This window comes from Procambarus clarkii, chromosome 36 (assembly GCF_040958095.1).
Source record: "Procambarus clarkii isolate CNS0578487 chromosome 36, FALCON_Pclarkii_2.0, whole genome shotgun sequence".
In the NCBI taxonomy this organism is placed as follows: Eukaryota; Metazoa; Arthropoda; class Malacostraca; order Decapoda; family Cambaridae; genus Procambarus; species Procambarus clarkii.
In genome coordinates, this window is record NC_091185.1 from 9,192,123 (window position 1) to 9,217,170 (window position 25,048).

At 46.2% G+C, this 25,048-nt stretch overlaps 1 protein-coding gene across 7 annotated transcripts in view; it reads right to left on the reverse strand.

The window, feature by feature from the left end:
• The window catches only part of LOC123756096 (putative sodium-dependent multivitamin transporter), a 216,541-nt gene that overhangs the window by 96,298 nt on the left and 95,195 nt on the right, over positions 1 to 25,048 (reverse strand). For all 7 annotated transcript variants that reach the window (XR_006772608.2, XR_011230546.1, XM_045739094.2 and 4 more), the window contains one exon: positions 18,707 to 18,830. Coding sequence is in view for 5 of the 7 variants with exons in the window: in XM_045739094.2 (XP_045595050.2) it covers positions 18,707 to 18,830 (124 nt within the window). In the remaining 2 variants the exon portion in view is untranslated. The remainder of the gene's footprint in view (positions 1 to 18,706; positions 18,831 to 25,048) is intronic.

Here is a 25,048-nt window from a genome sequence, read left to right on the forward strand (position 1 = left end):
TTTATCTGTTCTGTGAATTCCTCAGCCGTTGCATCTGGCGGTTTGTATATTAGAATAATCACTAAATTTATTTTCTCTATTTTTAATCCCAGTACCTCTACCACCTCATTTGTAACATTTAGGAGCTCCGAGCATACAAGGTCTTCCCTAATATACAGACCCATTCCTCCATGTGACCTAACTTTCCTATCACACCTGTATAGGTTATATCCTGGAATCCAGATCTCACTGTCCAACAATTCCCCTGCATGGGTTTCTGTGAAAGCTCCAAATACTGCATTTGACTCCGTGAGGAGGCCATTTATGAACTGTACTTTGTTGTTTGTTCTTGTTTTCAGTCCTTGTATGTTGGCAAAGATGAATGAGGTTACTCTATTAGTGATAGTTTGAATGGGAGACTTTTTTGGCAAACCCATTATGCGTGGACATAATGAGTTTGTTCTGACCAGTACTGATTGTTGTAGGGCAGTTGTCTGTCGTAGTTGTAGTTCCCTTTCGGTGTGTAATTGTATCTGTAATTCTGGAATGCAAGTGGATCTGGCATCCAGTTCCATGCTCCTCCTTTTGAATTCTCTTTTGGTCTGGTATAAAAAATTTATAGAGTTTCCTCCAAATTCATTATCCTGCTTGCCGCTCTTTATGTAGCATTCCGTGCCTTTCACGTGAAAGTGTGGGCAGCTGAGGTCATAGCATTTTCTGTCCTCCAGTGAGGTTTGGCACATGTCAGGATGGAAAAACCTACATATTGATCCAAATCGACACTCACCTTTCCTAAGCATATTTAAACATTTTTTGGCATGTTGGTAACTGCATTCTAATCCTTTCTTATTACCAGCATATCTATGTCTGCATATGCCCTTTGCATAAAATTTGCATAAGTCTGTCCTTCTGTGCTGAATTGCTCTATCGGGAACCGTCGTAGTGTCTGTACCTATCGAGCTGTCAGTGCTGTCTGGTACACTTTCTAGTTTACTGTCATCTACATCCGGGCCTACTGAGTCAGAGTTTACAACTTCCTGAGTTTTAGCCTCAGTTTCATCCCTGACTATAGCCTCCGCCCTTGGTATATTAGAATTGTTGTTGTTCCTTTCCCACTCCTTCTGGATGGCTGGTAGGCTTCCAATGAATTATGTTTTCCGATCATGCGTCATGTTATCTAGAAGGTTTTTTAGGATATTCCAAGCTGGCAGGTCATATTTACACATCCAGAGCAAGTGACCAGCTCTCAGTGTAGTAGTGTTACTTACTCCTGTACAAGCTGAATGAAATCTATTCTTACAGATATAACATTCAATTCCCGTTACCTTCGACTTTAAGGAGTTGTTACAGTGGCCACAAATTTGTTTATCTACTCCCATTTTGCCTTGTTTTGTTGTATATATCTATATATTTATAATATTATATGTATATCGTATATTTGTAACAATAGATATGTTTATTTGTTCTACTGTATGTTCAGTACTTATCGCACGGTCGAGGGTGAGGGTCCCAGAGGCTGTACAGTTGACAAGTTGTTGTCCCAGGCCGCGGCTGGAGGCCCTCAGTTGCCAGTTACTTGGGTTATAACACTGATATATTAATTTGCTTGTATTACAATAAGGAATTTTCTGCTTTATTTCCAACTTGCAATAGTATTCACTTTCTCTATTACTAATTTCTCGATCCACATTCCCCTATTACACTTGTTGGAAACCAATTTGCTAGTAAGCACACACACACACACACAAACGGTGGGCACATGGGCCTATGGGGTGGGTTCTGGCACCACGAGGTGGACTCCACACAAAATTCACTTGTTATTTCCTTAAAGTACAAAAGTCGGATGGCAATCACTATGGTATATTGTTTAATAAGTTGAGATGCACTTTATGAGTTATCCGACTGTTTAGTTCCTGTATCACTGAAATATCCCGAGATATGTGTAGTTTTTCACAGAGCTCGTGCTCTCTTGTGCTTCCCCTCCCCACACGCTACGATATTTCTGCCTGCCGATATCTATGCCTGCCTCCCTCCTTCCCTGCCTGCCTGCCTGCCTGCCTGTTTGCCTGCCTCCTTCCCTGCCTGCCTGCCTGCCTCCTTCCCTGCCTCCCTCCTTTCCTACCTGCCTCCCTCCTTCCCTACCTGCCTGCCTGCCTGCCTGCCTGCCTCCCTCCCTCCTTCCCTACCTGCCTGCCTACCTGCCTGCCTGCCTGCCTGCCTGCCTGCCTGCCTCCCTCCTTCCCTGCCTGCCTGCCTGCCTCCCTGCCTCCTTCCCTGCCTGACTGCCTCCTTCCCTGCCTGCCTGCCTGCCTCCTTCCCTGCCTCCTTCCCTGCCTGCCTGCCTGCCTCCCTCCTTCCCTGCCTGCCTGCCTGCCTCCCTCCTTCCCTACCTGCCTGCCTCCTTCCCTGCCTGCCTGCCTGCCTGCCTGCCTGCCTGCCTGCCTGCCTGCCTCCTTCCCTGCCTCCTTCCCTGCCTCCTTCCCTGCCTGCCTGCCTGCCTGCCTGCCTCCCTCCTTCCCTGCCTGCCTGCCTCCCTCCTTCCCTACCTGCCTGCCTGCCTCCTTCCCTGCCTGCCTGCCTGCCTGCCTGCCTGCCTGCCTGCCTCCCTCCCTCCCTCCCTCCCTCCTTCCCTCCCTGCCTGCCTCCCTCCTTCCATGCCTCCCTCCTTCCCTGCCTGCCTGCCTACCTCCTTCCCTGCCTGCCTGCCTGCCTGCCTGCCTGCCTGCCTGCCTGCCTGCCTGCCTGCCTGCCTGCCTGCCTGCCTGCCTGCCTGCCTGCCTCCCTCCCTCCTTCCCTCCCTGCCTGCCTCCCTCCCTCCTTCCATGCCTCCCTCCTTCCCTGCCTGCCTGCCTCCTTCCCTGCCTGACTCCTTCCCTGCCTGCCTGCCTGCCTGCCTGCCTGCCTCCCTCCCTCCTTCCCTACCTCCTTCCCTGCCTGCCTGCCTGCCTGCCTCCCTCCCTCCTTCCCTGCCTGCCTGCCTCCCTCTCTCCCTCCTTCCCTGCCTGCCTCCCTCCCTCTCTCCCTCCTTCCCTGCCTGCCTGCCTCCCTCCCTCCTTCCCTGCCTGCCTGCCTGCCTGCCTGCCTGCCTGCCTGCCTGCCTGCCTTCCTGCCTGCCTGCCTGCCTGCCTGCCTGCCTGCCTGCCTGCCTGCCTCCCTCCCTCCTTCCCTGCCTGCCTGCCTCCCTCCCTCCTTCCCTACCTGCCTGCCTGCCTGCCTCCTTCCCTGCCTGCCTGCCTGCCTGCCTGCCTGCCTGCCTGCCTGCCTGCCTGCCTGCCTGCCTGCCTGCCTCCCTCCCTCCTTCCCTCCCTGCCTGCCTCCCTCCTTCCCTCCCTGCCTGCCTCCCTCCCTCCATGCCTCCCTCCTTCCCTGCCTGCCTGCCTGCCTCCTTCCCTGCCTGCCTGCCTGCCTGCCTCCTTCCCTGCCTGCCTGCCTGCCTGCCTGCCTGCCTGCCTCCCTCCCTCCCTGCCTGCCCATCCACCCACCAGTCAGCCATCACTGACACAATGAGTGCATTTGGAGCCAACATGGTGCACAGATATTCCTTGATTGCACAGATGAACAAAGATTGTCCAACAAAGTCACGGAATGAACACTCCAGCCTCATGACAAATCAAAACAATGTGCCATGAATCTGTGACGTCACAGGGCAGAAGGAACTATAGTGGTGGACCAAGTGGCTGTCTGTACAAAATATATCTTACCTGAATGTTATTTGAAATATTAATGACACTTAACAACTTTGGAAATACCGGAACCCCACATTTAACGGCCTGGGTACAACCCTATATAGGCTGTTAAATCGAGTGGATATTGTAATGGAAGGCCTGCCAGGAAACTCCATACTACCGCCAAGACAAAACACGCAGATGGGACGCCATCAACGAAACTACTTGCCCACCATGGAAGTGGTGATAGACCCGCGTCAAAAGGCCAGATGCGAAGACTTGAGGAGAAGATCGAACCAGCCATGTAACGGACTGGCCCAATCTGCTGAAAGAGGCAGAGCCGTGGGAAGACCCCTGGGTTCGGACACCGAGCAAGCAGCGCCTGAAACCAAAACAGGGCAGTCTCGGGGCATTTGGGGTAGCAACCAATCTACCTACCTACCTTGAGGTGCTTCCGGGGCTTAGTGTCCCCGCGGCCCGGTCGTCGACCAGGCCTGGCGACGAGGATGGGATCTAGCGCGCTGCAGCAACCTAAAAAAAGGCATGCAATGCCGAAGCTCCCCGCACCCGCATAACATGATCAGAAGACCGAGTGAAGTGGAGGACAAGCAAGGGACAAAACTCGCAAGATTCTGGGTCGAAGGTGTCGCCGACCCAACAGGCAGCACGACGAAAGCACAACTGGTGAGTGTCACCCTGAGACAAGAGGACACAGCAACCTTTAAACTCGCACGAAGTGAGAGGGGGACCCAGGGGTCACATCAATCGGACCAAAGAGCCCCCGCGGGGTTTCCCAGGGCACTTAGTCACATCATCTTGCTAAGGGAAAGCCAGGCAGGGTACTGCTACCGGCATCCAAAACTACCAAGCAAACTGCTAAAGCTGAACTCCCGGGACGTGTACACTCACTGGGCCCTAGCAGAGGATCGCCAAGATACAATAGGGTGTGACCAAACCAATGGGTGGATCCCCATCCTGCTCCAGGCAGGAAAACAAAAATGTAAATAAAACCCAGCAAGAGGACAACGTGCCCAGGTGGAGCAGAGCTGGCCATTATGAGTGGTGAAAACTAGCAGCACAGTACCCTGCACCCCAACCAGTGATGAAAACTACCCCCTTACCCAGAGGCAAACAGTGGTGCATAAAACACCCCAGCTGACTCCAAGGGCAGTCAATCACTGAACAGCAAAAGACCTTGCAGAGGTAGACCCCATGGTGACTTGTGGAAGGTGGCCCCAAGGGCAGTACTTACAGGGCACATAAGGAAGGGGACTCTAGGCACATGCAGTCCCAGTACTTGTGACATTACTCCTGGCTCGCACACCACCTAGAAGTCAGGACCACACCACAAGGCACAGAACTGGAAACACAGGAGCCAGAGGCACACGATCTTGCCAGTTCACATCAGCCACAGAACTGGAGTGTGGATAGCTGGCATGGGGGTCTGGGGCTCCCCCCTTTTCCCACCCGGGGAGGGGGGAGGGGTTGCGCAGACAGCGGCCTAGTGACGTGGTGACTTCATGCTCATTTGCTCGTTTTCATTTGGGGAGTTCTGTCCACTAGTTCAGCTTTCAGTAGCAATATTTTAACCAGAATAGGGGTTTGTTTTGGGGCGCTTGCCTGTCTGGGTGCCTGACCCGGTTGATGGCAGACATAAAATGCTTCCAACCACACGAGGGTTTCTATAGGCCATTGCTCCTCGTGCCTGAGGGGGCCAGATTCTGGCTCGTGGTCCTTTATTGGCCTAGAACTCCATGTGCTTTGACTGATGCCAGGGTCTAATACAGTCATATCAGCCCGGATAGCTCTGAGGAGCAGAAGGGGGTTTCCCCAGAAAACATTTGATACTGTTTCTCATAAAAGACTATTGTACAAGATGGAGAATCAAGGTGGGATAATTGGGAAGGCACTGAACTGGGCAAGGGAGTACCTAGCGTCTGAGTGAACAATTCTCGGGGGTTGTAGTCCGAAGGGACCAGGTTTGATTCCAAGACAAGGCAGAAACAAATGGGTAGAGTTTCTTTTACCTGTTCATCTAGCAGATAGATAGATACCAGGGAATTAGACATCTGCTAAGAGCTGCATCCAGATGTGTGTGTACGTGTAAGAAAGAAATATACGTAGTGGATATGATAGAGAACATACAGCTGATGGTTAGAAAGGCAGGGTTCAAGAGCTAACAGCTCAATTCTGCAGATACAAATAGTAAATAGCTATTACCTGAAGTACAGAAGACAATCACAGTCAGAGGTTCAGTCCTGGGCCATAACTGTTCCCAATTTATATGAATGAAACCCAAGGAAGTGAGCTTGTACATAGTGTTTGAGGGCAAGGCCAGGCTAATAAAGAGTGTAAAACAGGATGGAAGAAATTTATAGGAAGACTGACAAACTCCAGGAGTGGGCAAACAAATTATTGCTAGAATTCAATCCCAACAAATGTAAGGTAATGAAGATGGGGAAGGGAGAAAGAAGGCCAGAATATGTGTACACCATAAATGGACGACAATTACAGGAATCGGAAGAAAAACCCATTAGTAATGAATATAATTCTAACACTAACACCAGAGCCACACACAGGCAAAGATCAATAGCATATAGAATACTGGCAAACATTAGAACATCATTTAGCAGTGTATACCATGACTGTGCTTCTGTCAGACCAATACTACAACATGCACCACTGGCATACAACCTCAACCTTGTCAGACCAATACTGCAACATGCACCACTGGCATACAACCTCAACCTTGTCAGACCAATACTGCAACATGCACCACTGGCATACAACCTCAACCTTGTCAGATCAATACTGCAACATGCACCACTGGCATACAAGCTCAACCTTGTCAGACCAATACTGCAACATGCACCCTGGCATACAACCTCAACCTTGTCAGACCAATACTACAACATGCACCACTGGCATACAAGCTCAACCTTGTCAGACCAATACTGCAACATGCACCACTGGCATACAACCTCAACCTTGTCAGACCAATACTACAACATGCACCACTGGCATACAACCTCAACCTTGTCAGACCAATACTACAACATGCACCACTGGCATACAACCTCAACCTTGTCAGACCAATACTACAACATGCACCACTGGCATACAACCTCAACCTTGTCAGACCAATACTACAACATGCACCACTGGCATACAACCTCAACCTTGTCAGACCAATACTACAACATGCACCCTGGCATACAACCTCAACCTTGTCAGACCAATACTGCAACATGCACCACTGGCATACAACCTCAACCTTGTCAGACCAATACTACAACATGCACCACTGGCATACAACCTCAACCTTGTCAGACCAATACTGCAACATGCACCACTGGCATACAACCTCAACCTTGTCAGACCAATACTACAACATGCACCACTGGCATACAACCTCAACCTTGTCAGACCAATACTGCAACATGCACCACTGGCATACAACCTCAACCTTGTCAGACCAATACTGCAACATGCACCACTGGCATACAACCTCAACCTTGTCAGACCAATACTACAACATGCACCACTGGCATACAACCTCAACCTTGTCAGACCAATACTGCAACATGCACCACTGGCATACAACCTCAACCTTGTTAGACCAATACTGCAACATGCACCACTGGCATACAACCTCAACCTTGTCAGATCAATACTGCAACATGCACCACTGGCATACAAGCTCAACCTTGTCAGACCAATACTACAACATGCACCACTGGCATACAAGCTCAACCTTGTCAGACCAATACTACAACATGCACCACTGGCATACAAGCTCAACCTTGTCAGACCAATACTACAACATGCACCACTGGCATACAAGCTCAACCTTGTCAGACCAATACTGCAACATGCACCACTGGCATACAACCTCAACCTTGTCAGACCAATACTACAACATGCACCACTGGCATACAACCTCAACCTTGTCAGATCAATACTACAACATGCACCACTGGCATACAACCTCAACCTTGTCAGACCAATACTACAACATGCACCACTGGCATACAACCTCAACCTTGTCAGACCAATACTGCAACATGCACCACTGGCATACAACCTCAACCTTGTCAGACCAATACTACAACATGCACCACTGGCATACAACCTCAACCTTGTCAGATCAATACTACAACATGCACCACTGGCATACAACCTCAACCTTGTCAAGCATAAACAAAAATTTAACAAGCAAAGATATTTGTAACAAAATTGTTGCCCGAACTAAGAAGGTTAAGCTATAATAATAGGTTAAGGGAGCCAAGCCTCACAACCCTGGAGGACAAAGCAATCGGAGAAGATATCATTACAACATACGAGGATCTGAGGGGAATAGACGAGGTGACATGAGCAGCTTCTTGAAATTGAGAACGAGTAGGACAAGACGACAAAAGTGGAAGCTGGATACATAAACAAGTCAAAGAAATATAAGAAAATACTACAATAGTACCCTGTATGGGTGGTAAACAAGTGGCAGGCACTGAAGGAAGGTGGTTGTGGAACCCACCTCTATCTTCAACTTTAAGGTCACATTTGACAAAGAATTAAAAAATCAACATAGTTCAACTATAACACTGATACAACAAGGCTGGTAGATGGGCACAAAGAACTAGACCTTACTTAATCATAGCCACTAATCCCCCAACTAGGCAAAGTGATCAAGGAATACCCAACAGGTTGGCACAAAGCACATACAGTACATGGACCGTACACACCGTACAAAGGAACAAAGATAAGCGGAGGCTTCAGCACTGCACTAAGCCAACTCTACCTCTGGTGGCGAAGGAGTGCTGCCAACTAGCAGCTGCACTGTGACAGTGAGCGTGCATATACAGTAGTTCACATCAGGCCTGCTTATTATGGTACACTGTACCTTCCTAGTGAGTTTTCCTTTGGTAATGTAGTGATCTTGTATTTCCAGACATCCCGTGCCTCTACTGAGATGGCCAGACACTGATCAGATCCAGATGCAGTAGGTGCTCATGATTCATTACAGCCGGGTGTGCCTACTTACTGGTGGTTGTCTATAAGTGGCTACGGGGACTTACACATCTAACTCTTAATGCCCCGACCCCCTAGCACTTTATACCTAGCACTCTCTCTCAACATGAACATTTTCATCATATTTTTTCTTAAATTTGTGGATGGAATTGGCATCAACAACCTCTTCCTTCAAAGCATTATGCTTGCTGACCACCTGTACAGTGAACAAATGTTCCTTACATCTAAGACTCGACTGCATGTCCAGCTTCAACTGATGTTCCCTTGTCCTACATCGATTTAATTTAAATAGGCTTCTTTTGTCCACTGTCTTTTCGCTTCAGGATCTTGTATATAGTGATCATATCCTCATTGGTTTCTTCACTCCCTTTATGGTTGTGAGGTGAGTTTCTTCAATTAGTCTTCATTGTTGAGGACTCACAATTCTGGTACTACTATAGTGGCAAACCTCTGAACTTTCTCATGTTTCTTTACGCATTACTGTACAAGGTATGGGTTCCATGCTGGTGCTGCAAACTCAAGTAATTGTCAAACACAAGCACCATGTATAGACTTGAAAACCTCCTTGTTCAGATTCTCAAATGATGTTTTTGTGTTTGGTAACTTTTCAGATGCTGCCGATGTTATTCTGTCCACATGAGCTTCCTGGTTCCATGAATGTAGACTGGGAAACCACCTAGGGGAAGCCCTCCCAGAAATGATTTTGCTCAGTAAATATTGCCAGTAGAGTGCAGGAAAAAAAACCAGCATTGAATGTAATGAAACGCCATTTTCTGGGTGAGTCCCGAAGGCGCCCCGGAGCTATCCAGGCTGAATGGATATGTATAACTTTCTGGCATCAGTCAAAGTGCTAGAAGTTCTTGCCTACCGGGGACCACGAGCCAGAACCTGGCCCCCTCAGAGAGGCACGAGGAGCAATGACCTATAGAAACCCCCTTGTGATTGGGAGCATTCTATGTCTGCCATCGACCGGGACAGGCACCCAGAAAGGTAGGCGCCCCAAAACAAACCCTATTCTGGTGAAATTATTGCTACCGAAAGCCGAACGAGTGGACAGAACTCCCCAAACAAAATTATCAAATTAGCATGATGTCATCACGTCGCCGTGCCACCGTCTGTGCAACCCCCCCCCCTCCCCGAGAGGGGGAAGGGGGAGCCCCAGACCCTCCACGCCGGCGATCCAACTGGCAGTTTTTAGGCTGGATGTAAAAATACGCGAAAACGCCGCCGACCGGAGGGAGGGATGCCGGGGAGCCTCCGGGACTCACCCAGAAAATGGCGTTTCATTACATTCAACGCTGGTTTTCTGGGGGGAGCCCCGTCGGCTCCCCGGAGCTACCTTACCAAAAGATAAGTAAAACAGGGAAGAAACCGGGAGGCGGATACCACACGTCTTAACTGAACAACCAAAACCAGAGACAAAACAAAGACCAAAACGAGAAGAAAAAGACCACCCAGGCCAACGACCAGGACGGCCCCAAAACTCAAGAGCAGGCCAGAGGGGAACAATGCCCAGGACAGCAAGTGGAATGGAGCAGAAGGAACCGCAACACTGAACGTAAGCAGGAGCGGCGCTGCCAGCACCACCCAACATGAGGTGACAGGACAATCCCAGACAACGGTCCCAGAACAACCCTGAAGGGAAGACAAACCAACCCTATCAAAGACCGAAGGACCCTTCGCAGCGATAGGAAAACCAAACACCGCCCCCGAGACGAAACGTGCAGGTGGGACCAATAACGAACCCACCTGTGCCGACACAAACGACGAGAAACGAACACCACGATCAAAAGCGCAAAACGCGAATCTAAAAACAGCAACCCCGCAACCCAAAGGAGCAACAGAACCAGCTCCAGCGGGGAAGAATGATACAAGCATCCAAAAGGAGAACCACCGAGGACGAGAACCACAGGAAAACAAACACACCCGGTCCGGAAAAGGAACACAGAAAAACCGAAACCAGGACCGGAACCCAGCAAACCCGGTTCCAAGAAAAGGAACCAGGAAGGCAGGAGCAGCAGACCGAAAAGTCCACACCCCCCCCACAGACAGCGCAACCCGAAGCCTGCAGAAAACCACACAGACATCGCAGGAACTCGGTACCAAAACGGAACACCGGAGAAGTCCAAAAGCAGGACGTGGAACATGGAGGTCCATTAAGAGGTCCACCGGAGAATCAAACAGGATAATCAAGAAGCACTAACTCAGGTACACAAAAAAGTGTAGCATGGGGGAGGAAAAACTGAATTAGGTAAGGAAAACCACGAATACGGCCCAAGGAGCAGCCGGGAAGTAACGCACACGACCAACCACAAAATGTGTAGAGGAGTGCGTACATACCTGAGGGACCTTACGGACAGCAGGGTTATCTTGAGGTTCTTGAGAAGATCTCCCCCTCGGCTATGTGAGGGTACAGTCAGGCACCGAAGATAGGCAAGGAAAGTGTCCAGACAGGAAAAAGACCCAGGGGTCTACAACGAAAACAAAAGCACCGAAACGCGGGGCAGAGCCCCACAGGACAACAAAGAACAAAAGATGGACAAAGGGCACTAAAGACGCACGCAAGGTGACCAAACACCACACCCAACACCCCAGTCAGGAGCCATCGACGCAATCCCGCCAAGCGGGGAAGAGTAAACAAGGATGGAACAGTGAACAAGGGTGGCGGAAGGAGTAGAGTATCCCAAGAAGATACTCGCTCCAAACTCATGAGCCTAACGAGAGAAGCAAAGCTCTACAAAGTACCAACAACGGAACTCAAACCGTTCCGTACGTCCAACAAAAAGTCCTGCCAACCTGTGGGGAACTGAGGCGGCGCCCAAGCATATAACCAGCAGAGTAGCGAATAATAACTAGTCTACCGGCAAGTGTGGTCTAGAACAGACGTGCGAGACACCGTACCGACACTCAGTGCGCCCAACCCACACCATTGCCCGCCAACGATCACCCACAACTACTGTATATGCAAGAAAAGATAAGTAGTTCCTTAGTGTTTGTGTTAATCGACCAATCTCCACGAAACAATAGAAACTGGGATAGTGGCACACGCCACCCGTGCGGCACAGTAACAGGCCCGGTGATGTGCGGAACCAATTACCACGTAACGTGGTGGTGGGGCCCCACTATTGGTGCAAGGGCGAGTTGGACATGTAAGTGAGTGGGAATGTATGTTAATCTTCTTGTTTGAGGAGCTGTTCACTTGAGACAGTTAAGCAAATCCCAGCTGTGTCTGGGTACAAGTGACAGGATGAACAACCCAGCAGGTATTCCTCCTATAGGGGAGCGTTGCACATGCTGCTATGGTGGTGTGTCCACGCACAAGATGAGTGGCGCAGCCCAATAAACTCGCCCCTTGGAGCAAAATTTAATTTAAATTAGTAGCTGCCTCGCACGGGCCAAGAGGCCCTCCGCAGGGCCATTGTACTTATGTCCGTATGCAGGTACGCACAAGGGGACACAGGAGGTAGTGAGCACCCAAAAGAGCCACAGACACTAAAAAGAACCCGAGTAATGGCAGAGGGAAAGGAAGCCAAAAACACCAAAATGCCATGTGGAGGAGGCAGACGCCACCCACAGGAGCAAACAAGAAGACAGAGCCCAGAAAGCTCAGGAAACTGCGCAACCATCAACCGACAGGAGAGGCGGGGCCCAAGAGCCAGAGCTCAACCCCCGCAAGCACTACTAGGCAAGCACCCCACCAAAAGTGAGAACCAGCACTAGGCCGACAGAAGCGCCAGACAAGGCAACCTCACCTGCAGAGTAGACACACGACCGTGCCACAACACAGGCGAGCCAAGTAACATACTAGGAGCAGCGCTAAAGGTGTGCCTGAAAGCCATGCATACTCGAGGCAGTAGGCATAGTATGTACCCTTACCTGAATAAAATGCGAGGTCGAAGGAGAATACGGCCAGAGGTGCGCGCCCTGCAGAAGACGAAGCAGGACAAAGGGAGAACACAGTGACATCCCCAGACATAAATCCAAAACACCCTCAGCATCCAGAGGGCCACGACCGGAGGGAGAAACAAGCAAGAAGCCGTAGAAAACCACGAGAAACGGCGCGAACACACGAGCATATCACCCGTAAACAAAACGCACACCGCGGCCCCAGCACACTAGTTACGAAACGCACCACCCGTCCACCGGGAGGCATGGCTCATACACCAGGCGGACACACAAATCGTACACACAACGTACAGACATCGTACAAACACCAGGAAGGTGTGCGGAACAAAGACAAAGAACGCCGAAACTGTAAGTAGAGACGATGCGAAAACAAAACAAGGCGAAAATGAAGCAAAAGAAAACAGATGATGGAAGGGAACCAACAAGGCCGACAAAAGACCCGATGGAAACCACATCGAAAATCAACAGACGTTCCAATAATATTGGAAGGTACGAAGAGACTCGTGAACCAACGAGAACGCTTTGCCCGAAACGAATGCCCGAAACACATTGCGTAATAGTGGCTACAGGCACTGTATGTACGAGCCCTATCTATAAATCCATCATTCTTTGTAAAATCTCTTGGACGTATGTACAGGCATACCTCAGTTTAAGAGTTTAATTGGTTCCTGGAGACGCCTCGTATTCCGAAAACTCGCATTCCGAAGCTAATTTCCCCATAAGAAATAAAGGCAAATGAATTAATCCGTTCCTGACTACCCCAAAAACCCCACATCAAACTAAATTTTTATACCTAATTCATCTAAATAAACCTACAAAACTATGTTCAAGTTATTACTTACCTTGCTGTCGAGTGCTGTAGGCGTATGGAAGATGGGTAGGAGGTGGGAGGAAGAGAGGAGTTACTGTTTGGAAGGGGAGTCCCCTTCCATTATCACGTCAGGCAGTGAGGACTTCACTGGTATGCACACTCTGCCACATTTTGCCTGCATACCACTAGGACTTGCTTGTTTTACTAAGAATTTGTCTAATGACACTTGTTCTTCCCTACATTTTAACACTTGTCTGTAGTAAGACATCACATTATCATTTAAAAGGTCAATGCAACGGCCTGCTACAGCTTTATCTGGGTGAGTTTTTTCAACAAAACTTTGCAGTTCTTCCCATACTTCACACATTTTCTTAATCAAGAAGGGACATCCTCTACTGCCTCTACTCACAGCTATTTTCTTAGGTTGAACCTTACCAATGGCTTTCTTGAGACCCATAGCAAGATATATAATGACAACTTTTATGCTCAAATGGCCAAAAAACCGATAAAAAACTGTAAATCCTTGTGAAGAATTCAGGTGGGATAGTCACTGGACACGAGACACTGGTAAACTCAGGCGCGATCGCCATGCCACCACGCGCCAGTCGGCCTGTACACGTATCAACAAACTCGCGTCCCGAGGTAACCCTCGCCTTCCGAGACATATTTTTGGAGTAAATCCTGCTCGTCTTCCGAAAAACTCGCATACAGGGACACTCGCATTCCGAGGTACCACTGTACCTTACCTAAATAAACATGTATTTTTATTATTTATTTAGAACCACGACAAGCACCCCTGACCAAGGAACTTGCAGGTACAATGATACGAAACGGTTGAGGCCCTACGTACTAGGCCAAGATAGAAATCCATCAATGTTTGTTACACACCTTGTATGGATGTACCTTACCTAAACACTTTTTTTTTTTTTTTGTGAACAGCATCACAACATAAGAGCGAAAAGTGTAAGGAAAAGGGGGTGAAACACACCCCCATGAACGACGGGACTGACGAACCCGAAGGAACACGGAACCGAACCCAGGGAGGGGTATACCTGAAAACAACAGGAACACAGAGGGAAGGAACAACCCCACTCTGAGGAACCGCCAGCGCCACACCAAAGGTACAAGGACCCAAGAGGGGCAAACGGGGCCGAGGCCCCTCAGGTAACCCCTCCCTAACCCCGGGAACCTCTACGGCATGACCCAGGGCCGAGCCGCACCCCCAAAGCCCCAGCTTAACAAGGAAAAGCCAGGGCAGCCGTGCAAACACTAATGAAGGGAGCCCACTGGTCAGACCCATACGGCACGGCTGGAGGAACCGACTCGAATGCCTCTGCCCCAACCCTGAAACCCTCCTATGGTTCGGAGCAGGAAGCAAGGGAGGAAATGAGTAGAACAGAAGGGGAGGAACAAGAAGCGGAAGGAGCCAGAGCCGAAGCGACCCCCACCCCCAAGTCCAGACCCCAACCACCAAAACGGGGCAGCCTCGGGGCATCCGGGGCCGCAAACCAAGAGCGTTGCAGCAACACACACACCCAGCAAGCAACACCACAGCCGCCTGCACCCGATTATCAAGACCATGTCTTTTTGGGAATAAAGTATGCAATGCGTTATAAGCTGGAAGAAAATAAGGAGGTTGAAGCAGTTGAAAAACCAGACTTCAGGAGAGGACATTATGGTGACCTTAGAAATTTTTTTAGTGAGTATAATTGGACAGACTTGATGCTAGGCAAGGAAGTGAATGAGATGTATGGCAAGTTTTGTGAAATATATGATAAAGGCACAAAAAAATTTATACCAAAACAGAGATGCAGAACTAGGAAACAGGATTGGTTCAATAGAAATTGCGAGAGGGCTAGAGACCGAAAGACACAAAAATGGAATCAATACAGGAAGAGGCCGAACCCCCAAACATACCAGCGATACAAAGATGCGAGAAACAACTACACGGCAGTGAGGAGAGAGGCAGAAAGAAATTTTGAAAAAGGGATTGCGGACAAATGTAAAACAGAACCAGGTCTATTCTATAAATTCATAAACAACAAATTGCAGGTAAAGGATAATATTCAGAGGTTAAAAATGGGAAATAGATTCACGGAAGATGAAAAGGAAATGTGTGAAACACTAAACGAAAAGTTCCAAAGTGTGTTTGTACAAAATGAAATCTTTAGGGAACCAGATACAATAAGAATTCCAGAGAACAACATAGAACACATAGAGGTGTCTAGAGACGAAGTGGAAAAAATGCTCAAGGAGCTCGGTAAGAACAAAGCAGCTGGCCCAGATGGCGTTTCACCATGGGTTCTGAGAGAATGTGCATCTGAGCTCAGCATTCCACTTCACCTGATCTTTCAGGCATCCCTGTGTACAGGAATCGTAGCAGACGGGTGGAAACAGGCTAACATAGTTCCAATCTACAAAAGTGGCAGCAGGGAAGACCCCCTCAATTATAGACCTGTATCATTGACAAGTGTAATAGTGAAAGTATTGGAAAAACTAATCAAAACTAAATGGGTAGAACACCTAGAGAGAAATGATATAATATCAGACAGACAGTATGGTTTTCGATCTGGAAGATCCTGTGTATCGAATTTACTCAGTTTCTATGATCGAGCCACAGAGATATTACAGGAAAGAGATGGTTGGGTTGACTGCATCTATCTGGACCTAAAAAAGGCTTTCGACAGAGTTCCACATAAGAGGTTGTTCTGGAAACTGGAAAATATTGGAGGGGTGACAGGTAAGCTTCTATCATGGATGAAAAATTTTCTGACTGATAGAAAAATGAGGGCAGTAATCAGAGGCAATGTATCAGAATGGAGAAATGTCACAAGTGGAGTACCACAGGGCTCAGTTCTTGCACCAGTGATGTTTATTGTGTACATAAATGATCTACCAGTTGGTATACAGAATTATATGAACATGTTTGCTGATGATGCTAAGATAATAGGAAGGATAAGAAATTTAGATGACTGTCATGCCCTTCAAGAAGACCTGGACAAAATAAGTATATGGAGCACCACTTGGCAAATGGAATTTAATGTTAATAAATGTCATGTTATGGAATGTGGAATAGGAGAACATAGACCCCACACAACCTATATATTATGTGAGAAATCTTTAAAGAATTCTGATAAAGAAAGAGATCTAGGAGTGGTTCTAGATAGAAAACTATCACCTGAGGACCACATAAAGAATATTGTGCAAGGAGCCTATGCTATGCTTTCTAACTTCAGAATTGCATTTAAATACATGGATGGCGATATACTAAAGAAATTGTTCATGACTTTTGTTAGGCCAAAGCTAGAATATGCAGCTGTTGTGTGGTGCCCATATCTTAAGAAGCACATCAACAAACTGGAAAAGGTGCAAAGACATGCTACTAAGTGGCTCCCAGAACTGAAGGGCAAGAGCTACGAGGAGAGGTTAGAAGCATTAAATATGCCAAAACTAGAAGACAGAAGAAAAAGAGGTGATATGATCACTACATACAAAATAGTAACAGGAATTGACAAAATCGACAGGGAAGACTTCCTGAGACCTGGAACTTCAAGAACAAGAGGTCATAGATTTAAACTAGCTAAACACAGATGCCGAAGAAATATAAGAAAATTCACCTTCGCAAATAGAGTGGTAGACGGTTGGAACAAGTTAAGTGAGAAGGTGGTGGAGGCCAAGACCGTCAGTAGTTTCAAAGCGTTATATGACAAAGAGTGCTGGGAAGACGGGACACCACGAGCGTAGCTCTCATCCTGTAACTACACTTAGGTAATAACACTTAGGTAATTACCAGTGGCCTGGGTAAAGAAGAGCGCGTACCGACAACAATCATCGGATGACTCCGGGTCACAAGAACAAGGACCCAACAGGCAGCATGGCGGAGGCACAACAGGTGAGTGCCACCCTGAGACAAGGGGACAGATCAACCGTCAAACTCGCAGGACGCAAGGGGGACTCCGGGGACACATCTAGAGGACCACGGAGCCCCTGTGGGGTTTCCCAGGGCCCTTAGCCTTTGGTACACACTAAGGGAAGCCCAGGCAGGGTACCGCGAACCGGCACCCAAATCTACCAACAAACTGCTAAAGCTGAACCCCCGGGACGTGTCCACTCACGGGGGCCAAGCGGGGAGTACCGCCAACAGAAGAATTCGAAAGAAATTCACCTAGAACAGGAAAGGGGGACCATAGTAAAAGCAGACCCCTCACCAGACAAAAACAAAAGAAAAACCCCGCAAGAGGACAACGTACCCAGGCGGAACAGAGCCGGCCGCTTTTAATGGTGAAAACTAGCTGTGCAGTACCCCGCGCCCCTACCAGTGACGAAAAGTACCACCTACCCAGAGACAAACCAGGGCAACAAAACCCCAGCCAACTCCAAAGGCGGCCCAGTACCGAGCAGTAAAGGACACAGCGGAGGCAGAACCCAAGGTGACTTGTGAAAGGTGGCCCCAAGCCCCAAGGGCAGTACTTACAGGGCACCTAGGGAAGATAGCCCTAGGCACATGCAGCCCGAGTACTGTGGAATCTTACTCCTGGCTCACACCCCACCAGTAGAGACAGTCCACACCACAAGGCACAGAACTGAAACAAAAACCGGAGCCAGAGGCACTTGACCAGCCAGTAATACCATCAGCCAAGAACTGCCAGTTGGATCGCCGGCGTGGAGGGTCTGGGGCTCCCCCCTTCCCCCTCTCGGGGAGGGGGGTGGTTGCGCAGACGGTGGCGCGGTGACGTGATGACGTCATGCTAATTTGATAATTTTGTTTGGGGAGTTCTGTCCACTCGTTCGGCTTTCGGTAGCAATAATTTCACCAGAATAGGGGTTTGTTTTGGGGCGCCTACCTTTCTGGGTGCCTGTCCCGGTCGATGGCAGACATAGAATGCTCCCAATCACAAGGGGGTTTCTATAGGCCATTGCTCCTCGTGCCTCTCTGAGGGGGCCAGGTCTGGCTTGTGGTCCCCGGTAGGCAAGAACTCCTAGCACTTTGACTGATGCCAGAAAGTTATACATATCCATTCAGCCTGGATAGCTCCAGGGAGCCGACGGGGCTCCCCCCAGAAAAGTGCATGAATAATATTTACCTTAACACTGCTCTTAAGTTTTAATGATTTTCATAGATGGGTGGAACATTAGTAGTAGTAAATGAAAGAAAGTCATTGATCACAGAGGACCTAATTTATCTCAGATTTTCCTGACGAGACAAAAAGAGCCATAAGCATAAGGAGGAGCACCTGCTTATACTTGCCCCACAGCAGTGATTCCATCGATGACAGGCCAACCACAATAACAATTTCTCATGTATTAAATATAAACTAACCTGTAACAGCTGAGAGAGCAAGTGCTGGGGCATACAACACTATGCCCATATAGAGCGTCATCTGGAGAGAAAATGCTAATGAAGCACACAGCCGAGTCATCATCCCATACCTCCTCTCCAAGTACTGCAAGATTAATAATAAAGAAATTACCAGTTATGCAACATATAAATAACCAATTAATGGAATTCTGTTAGTGAAAATATGGATCTCTAAACTTTAGTACACATACAGAGGAACCTCGGTTAATGAATTTAATCCGTTCTGGCACTGAGCTCGCCATGCGAAATGTTTGTCTTGCGAAACGAATTTCCATATTTAAAATAATGGAAATACAATAAACCCAATCCACCCCCAAAAAACATAAAATAAAAAACATGATTTCTTTCTTCAAATCTACAGTAATTGTGTCTTTTTTCCTCTTGACAGCACTATCTTTAGCAAGTAGCTTCTTTGGTGACATCATGGGTTTCAAATTGTAATCACAACCCCCCCCCAAAAAAAAAAAAAAAAAAACAGAGTTGAATGTAATGGAATGCCATTTTCTGGGCGAGTCACAGAGGCTCCCCGGAGCCTCTGGGTTAGCGAAGTCGGTGTGGGTGGAGTTCTAGGCCTACCAGGGACCACGAGCCAGAACCTGGCCCCCTCACAGAGGCACGGGGAGCAATGGCCCATAGAATTGCACATGTGATTTGGAGCATTCTATACCTGGTTGATACCTGGTTGATGGGGTTCTGGGAGTTCTTCTACTCCCCAAGCCCGGCCCGAGGCCAGGCTTGACTTGTGAGAGTTTGGTCCACTAGGCTGTTGCTTGGAGCAGCCTGCAGGCCCACATACCCCAGCAAACACAGAACGTTTGTGGACGTTTTTAAATGGTGGCACAAAGGTAATACTGTAACTTTTGACATAAATACGTATATCTGACATTCTTAAAACCAAAGGATATAACTAAAAATATATATTCTTGAGACACAGTTTTTTAAGATTTATGTAAAAATTTAAAAATAATAGTGAATGCTATGGTATTATAATGTTTTCATGCTTTATATTTAAGAATAAATAATTTTCAGTCAACATTTAGTTTTTTTTGTTTACTTTCTGTAAAGCTATCCAATTTACGTTCTTATAACATAAATATAACATTTATATGACGTCAGTATAACGTTATTTACACGACATCATTACGTTATTATGATGTTATATTAACGTATAATTCCTGTATGAAAACCAGAATATATATTGAACTTTATGTTTTAAACCTTGTAAAGTTATCATGAAACTTGGAATAAGACGGTAAGCATGCTTTACTTATGAAAATATACAAACAAATCAACAAAAACATTTTATCATAAAAAACATAAACATAACATAAATTAATTGCATGCATGGGAATTAACTGGAACTCTGTAATATTGCATACATGAACCTTAAGGTACAAACCCAGTGTATTTACTCATGCAGTTCTTTCCTAAATCTAAATTTTTCCAATTTTTACACTTTGTTTCGAGTTCTGTCTTGTGTTGCTACTTTTAATACCCCATTAATGTCCCCTTTGTTATGTCCATTCATCCCATTGTGCACCTCTACCATATGTCACTCCTAATTCTTTGCTTTTCTAGAGAATGTAATATAAGCTTTGACAATCTTTCTTCATATGACAGGTTAACAGGTAGAACAAAGATTACCATTTATATATGGATAACTATTATAAGTCGGTTTGAATGAGTGAATTGCTGCTTGAAGATAGGTATATACACGTGTGGTACTATCAGATTGCAGCGTGGTGAGCCTAAAACCCTTCAGATCCAAGCAAAGGGTAAAATGCCAGCAGATACAATTGCGAACACATTGATACCAAAATGAAAGACATATGACGAGAATTGAGGTAACCAAAGTGAAAAGAGTGTTCACATTACATTGCACTAGAGTGCTCCCGGGTTACTTTCTCTCACTTTCTCTGTTTTGTGCGGATGGTACACCTTGCTTTTGGAGTTTATATGCATTTAAACCTGTAGATAATTCTATTGCTAACACATTGATACCAAAATGAAAGACCTAGGATGACAATTGGGGTGACCAAAATGAAAAGAGTGTATACATTTTATCGCTCTTGTGCGCTCCCTGGTAACACACTCTCGCTTACTCTGTTTGTTGCGGATGGTAAGCCGGGCTTTTGGAGTTTATATGCCTTTAGTCCTGTAGAGAATTCTATTGCGAACACATTGATGCCAAATTGAAAAAACTAGGATGAGAATTGAGGTAACAAAGTTGAAAAGGGTATACACTTTTCAGTGTTATCACGCTCTCTAATGTAATGAGAGTTGCCTGAGGGTGGCTCAGCTTTCTTTTTCTGGTACCCTTGGCCTACATTCATCTTGTCGGCGGGTGGAGCGCGCTGCTGTCTTTGACATTATATGCACATAGTTCTGTTGGGAATTCTATTGCGAACGCATTGATACCAAAATGAAAGACATAGGACGAGAATTAAGGTGACAAAGTTGAAAAGAGTATACACTTTTCAGTATTTCCGCACACTGCCAGGGAATGTCCAAAAAAAAATGGAGAGAGTGGAGGGGTAACTTGCCCAAAACGCGAAAGTGTTTGGGGAGATTAACTTTCGTTCAATACTATTATGCAAAAGGAGCCACACATCTATGGTTCATCCAATAAAATCAGCAGACTTCTAGATGTTACTACTGCTCGGCTTAGACTCGGTTACAAGTATTTCTGGGAATTCTCATTATCTGCCGATGTAGACCTGACCAAATGTTAACTAACAAATTTACAGTCTCCGTGGTGTAGTGGTAAGACACTCGCCTGGCGTTCCGCGAGCGCTATGTCATGGATTCGTATCCTGGCCGGGGAGGATTTACTGGGCGCAATTCCTTAACTGTAGCCTCTGTTTAACGCAACAGTAAAATGTGTACTTGGACGAAAAAACGATTCTTCGCGGCAGGGGATCGTATTCCAGGGACCTGCCTGAAACGCTACGCGTACTAGTGGCTGTACAAGAATGTAACAACTCTTGTATATATCTCAAAAAAAAAAAAAAAAAAAAAACTGTCAACAAAATTATTTGCACACCCCTTCGTCACTATGTGATAGTGAATTCAGAGACAATTCTATAACCAATGTACCAACGATGTGTCAATATTTCATTCAAAATGATCTGGTACCAGAAATTTTAGCCAAATATCCCCAGTTTGCTAACTGTAAGTAATAACTAAGTGATTGTAACCTATCCACCGCTGCCCACTGGATGGGGAGCGGTGTGCAGGACAAACATATCAATTGTGACACTAGCTCTCCACATATGTCAGTTGCTTAATTTAGAAACTGTACTTGTGATCGATCTCGAACCCATTGTTGATGTGACGACTTATACTGAATTTTGTAACTAGCTCATCAAGATTGTAACTTGCTTAGCTAAATGAATTGTGGGGTTCAGTCCCTGAGCCCATTATGTGCCTCTGCAACCCTTTCCACTACCGCCCACAAGATGGGTATGGGGTGCATAATAAATGAACTAAACTAACTTTAAGGCATCCTGAAAGAAAGCTTGGAGGGCTTGAAAAATTGCAGAACGAAGCCTTGAGGATAATCCTTGGGTGCCTTCGTACCACAAAGATACTTAATATGAGAAAGGAACTTAATATTCCGAGCGTTGTTTATCGTGTTACTGAAAATAACTGTCAAATTGGTATAAAAATGCTTAGGCTAGCTCATCCTAACCGTTGCACAAAAGCCCTCCAGAATTTCTTTATTGAATGTAAACATTGTTTCAAATAGATAAATAAAATTGGAACTGAACTCAGAAAGTATCAGATTTATAATTTGTACCAAGAGAGACAACAATAGCACTTTCCTGCACTGTAGGAAATTACACCCTTTTCAATTTTAATCCCTCCCTTTCCATCAAAGGAGCAAATTAGAGATCAGTTCCAGCTTTGTTTTGAGGCAAAGCTCAACGTCTTAAGCCATATTGATGCTCTGTCCACAGAGCATTCTCTCTCTCAAATCATATACACTGAAGGTTTCCTAGAGCGCCCAACGGGTGCAGCTGGAAGTGCAGTTGTCCTGGCAATAGGATATGACTTATACTTTGAGTGGGGAGTCCGTATAAACAACTGGGCCTCTACCCTTCAGACTGAACTATTTGCCTTGCTCCTTGCACTGAAATGTGTACAAGTATCCAAACTTGATACATTAATTGTAAGTGACTCTTTATCATCCTTAATTGCTCTCAACTCTTTAAGACATAACTGTAACATGCTTGTGTCTGAAGGTAGACACAAATAAAATAACAACTTGAGGAACCTTATCATAAACAATAATCTCAACAAAAATCACATAGTTCTTAGAGGTGATTTCAATATTGACCTAGGGCTACAAAATAACCCTCAAGTAGACTATTTCCTCAACAGCATGAATTCCTGTATGCTCATCCCCGCAATCACCAGGCCCACCCGAGTCACTCAAACATCTGCGACTACCCTGGATCACTGATGGACCAACATAACAGCTCCTCTTACATCAAGTATAATCACTGACAGAACAACTGACCACTATCTTACCTTCCTTGTAGCGAACATGGCCATAACACCACCAGGTAACAAGAAAATTACCTTTAGGTTACAATGTGAAGCGGCAATAGGCAATCTCACAAATGCCCTCCACAATGTAAACTGGGAATCTAAATTTATCAATACACAGGATAATAATTCGTTAACTAGCCTCTTTCCAAAATTTAAAGCCTTTACAATACTTATTGTCCTCTCCTCACCAAGCAAGTAACTGGCAAAAAGGTTAAATAATCCCTGGCTCACTAATGGCATACTTAAAGCAATCGACAAGAAACATGAATATGAAAAAAACCCTTAGGATTGGCCTAGTTGGAAAAGAAGTAGTTAAGAGGTACTCATCAGTGCTTACCAGTATAATAAGAGCAAAGCGTTCCTATTACGAGAATAGATTCAAAGAAGCAAAAGGCAACATAAAAAGCACATGGAGAGCCATCTCTACCATCCTAGGAGCTAAACAACATTTACATAATAAAATAAAAATCTCCAAGGATGGTTATACACCTGCAACAGATCTTGAAACAGCAACTGAATTTAATAGCTTCTTTTCATCGTTTGGTGCTCACCTTGCCCGAAAAATCCCAGAGACTCAGACATATGTTACCACATATCTTTCACGCAGCTATCCAAACTCTCTTCTCCTCTCTCCGGTCAGCCCTACAGATGTTGTGTCCATCATTCACTCGCTAAAAACGAAAGCTGGGAACATTAGTGAAATACCATCGATGGTACACAGGCGTGCCTCCCATGCCCTTGCACCATCCATAGCACTGCTGTTCAACAAATCCCTAGAGTGTCATACCTTCCCTGATATCCTTAAAAAAGCAAGAGTAACGCCAGTTCATAAAGGAGGTAACACGGCAGACATAAATAATTACAGACCCATATCGAATCTACCTATATTATCAAAAATATTTTTTTTTTTTTTTACAAACAGCTCTACTCCAATCTTGTAAAATTCAATATACTAAGTCCCTGTCAGTTTGGCTTCCGCTCCCAAAAGAGTACCAATGATGCTATTGTTAGTCTGCTTGACTTAATCTTCTCAGCCCTTGACAAAAGTGAGTTTCCAATTGAACTCTTCATCGGCCTGAGAAAGGCCTTTGATACTGTTAACCATAACTACCTCTTACTTAAATTCCACCATTATGGAATCCGTGGCCTTGCCCTAAACTATATCCGATCCTATCTTAGTAACAGACACCAATATGAAGCCATCAATGATATAACCTCTCCCACTTAATTACCGTAAAGGTGCCACAGAGCAGCATCCTAGGACCCTCCTGTTTCTTATATACATCAATGATCTCCCTAATGTCTCTAACATACTTAAACCTATATTGTTGGCTGATGATACTACTCATCTACTCTGACCCCAACCCACTCCTGTTAAATAATGTTGTAAACAATTAATTAAAAAAAGTCTACTTGTGGATGTCAACCAACAAACCTCACACAAAACATAGAAAAGACCTACTATATCTTATTTGGAAACAAATCAACAAATGCAATTCAGCTTCAGATAGATAATGTAAACATTAGCAATAAAAATGATGGAAAGTTTCTTAGCCTATACTTAGACAAGAGACTCAACTTCCGCACCCATATACAACACATAACTAAAAAGGTTTCTAAAACAGTTGGTATATACAAGAGTTGTTACATTCTTGTACAGCCACTAGTACGCGTAGCGTTTCGGGCAAGTCCTTAATCCTACGGTCCCTGGAATACGATCCCCTGCCGCGAAGAAGAAGTATACTGTTT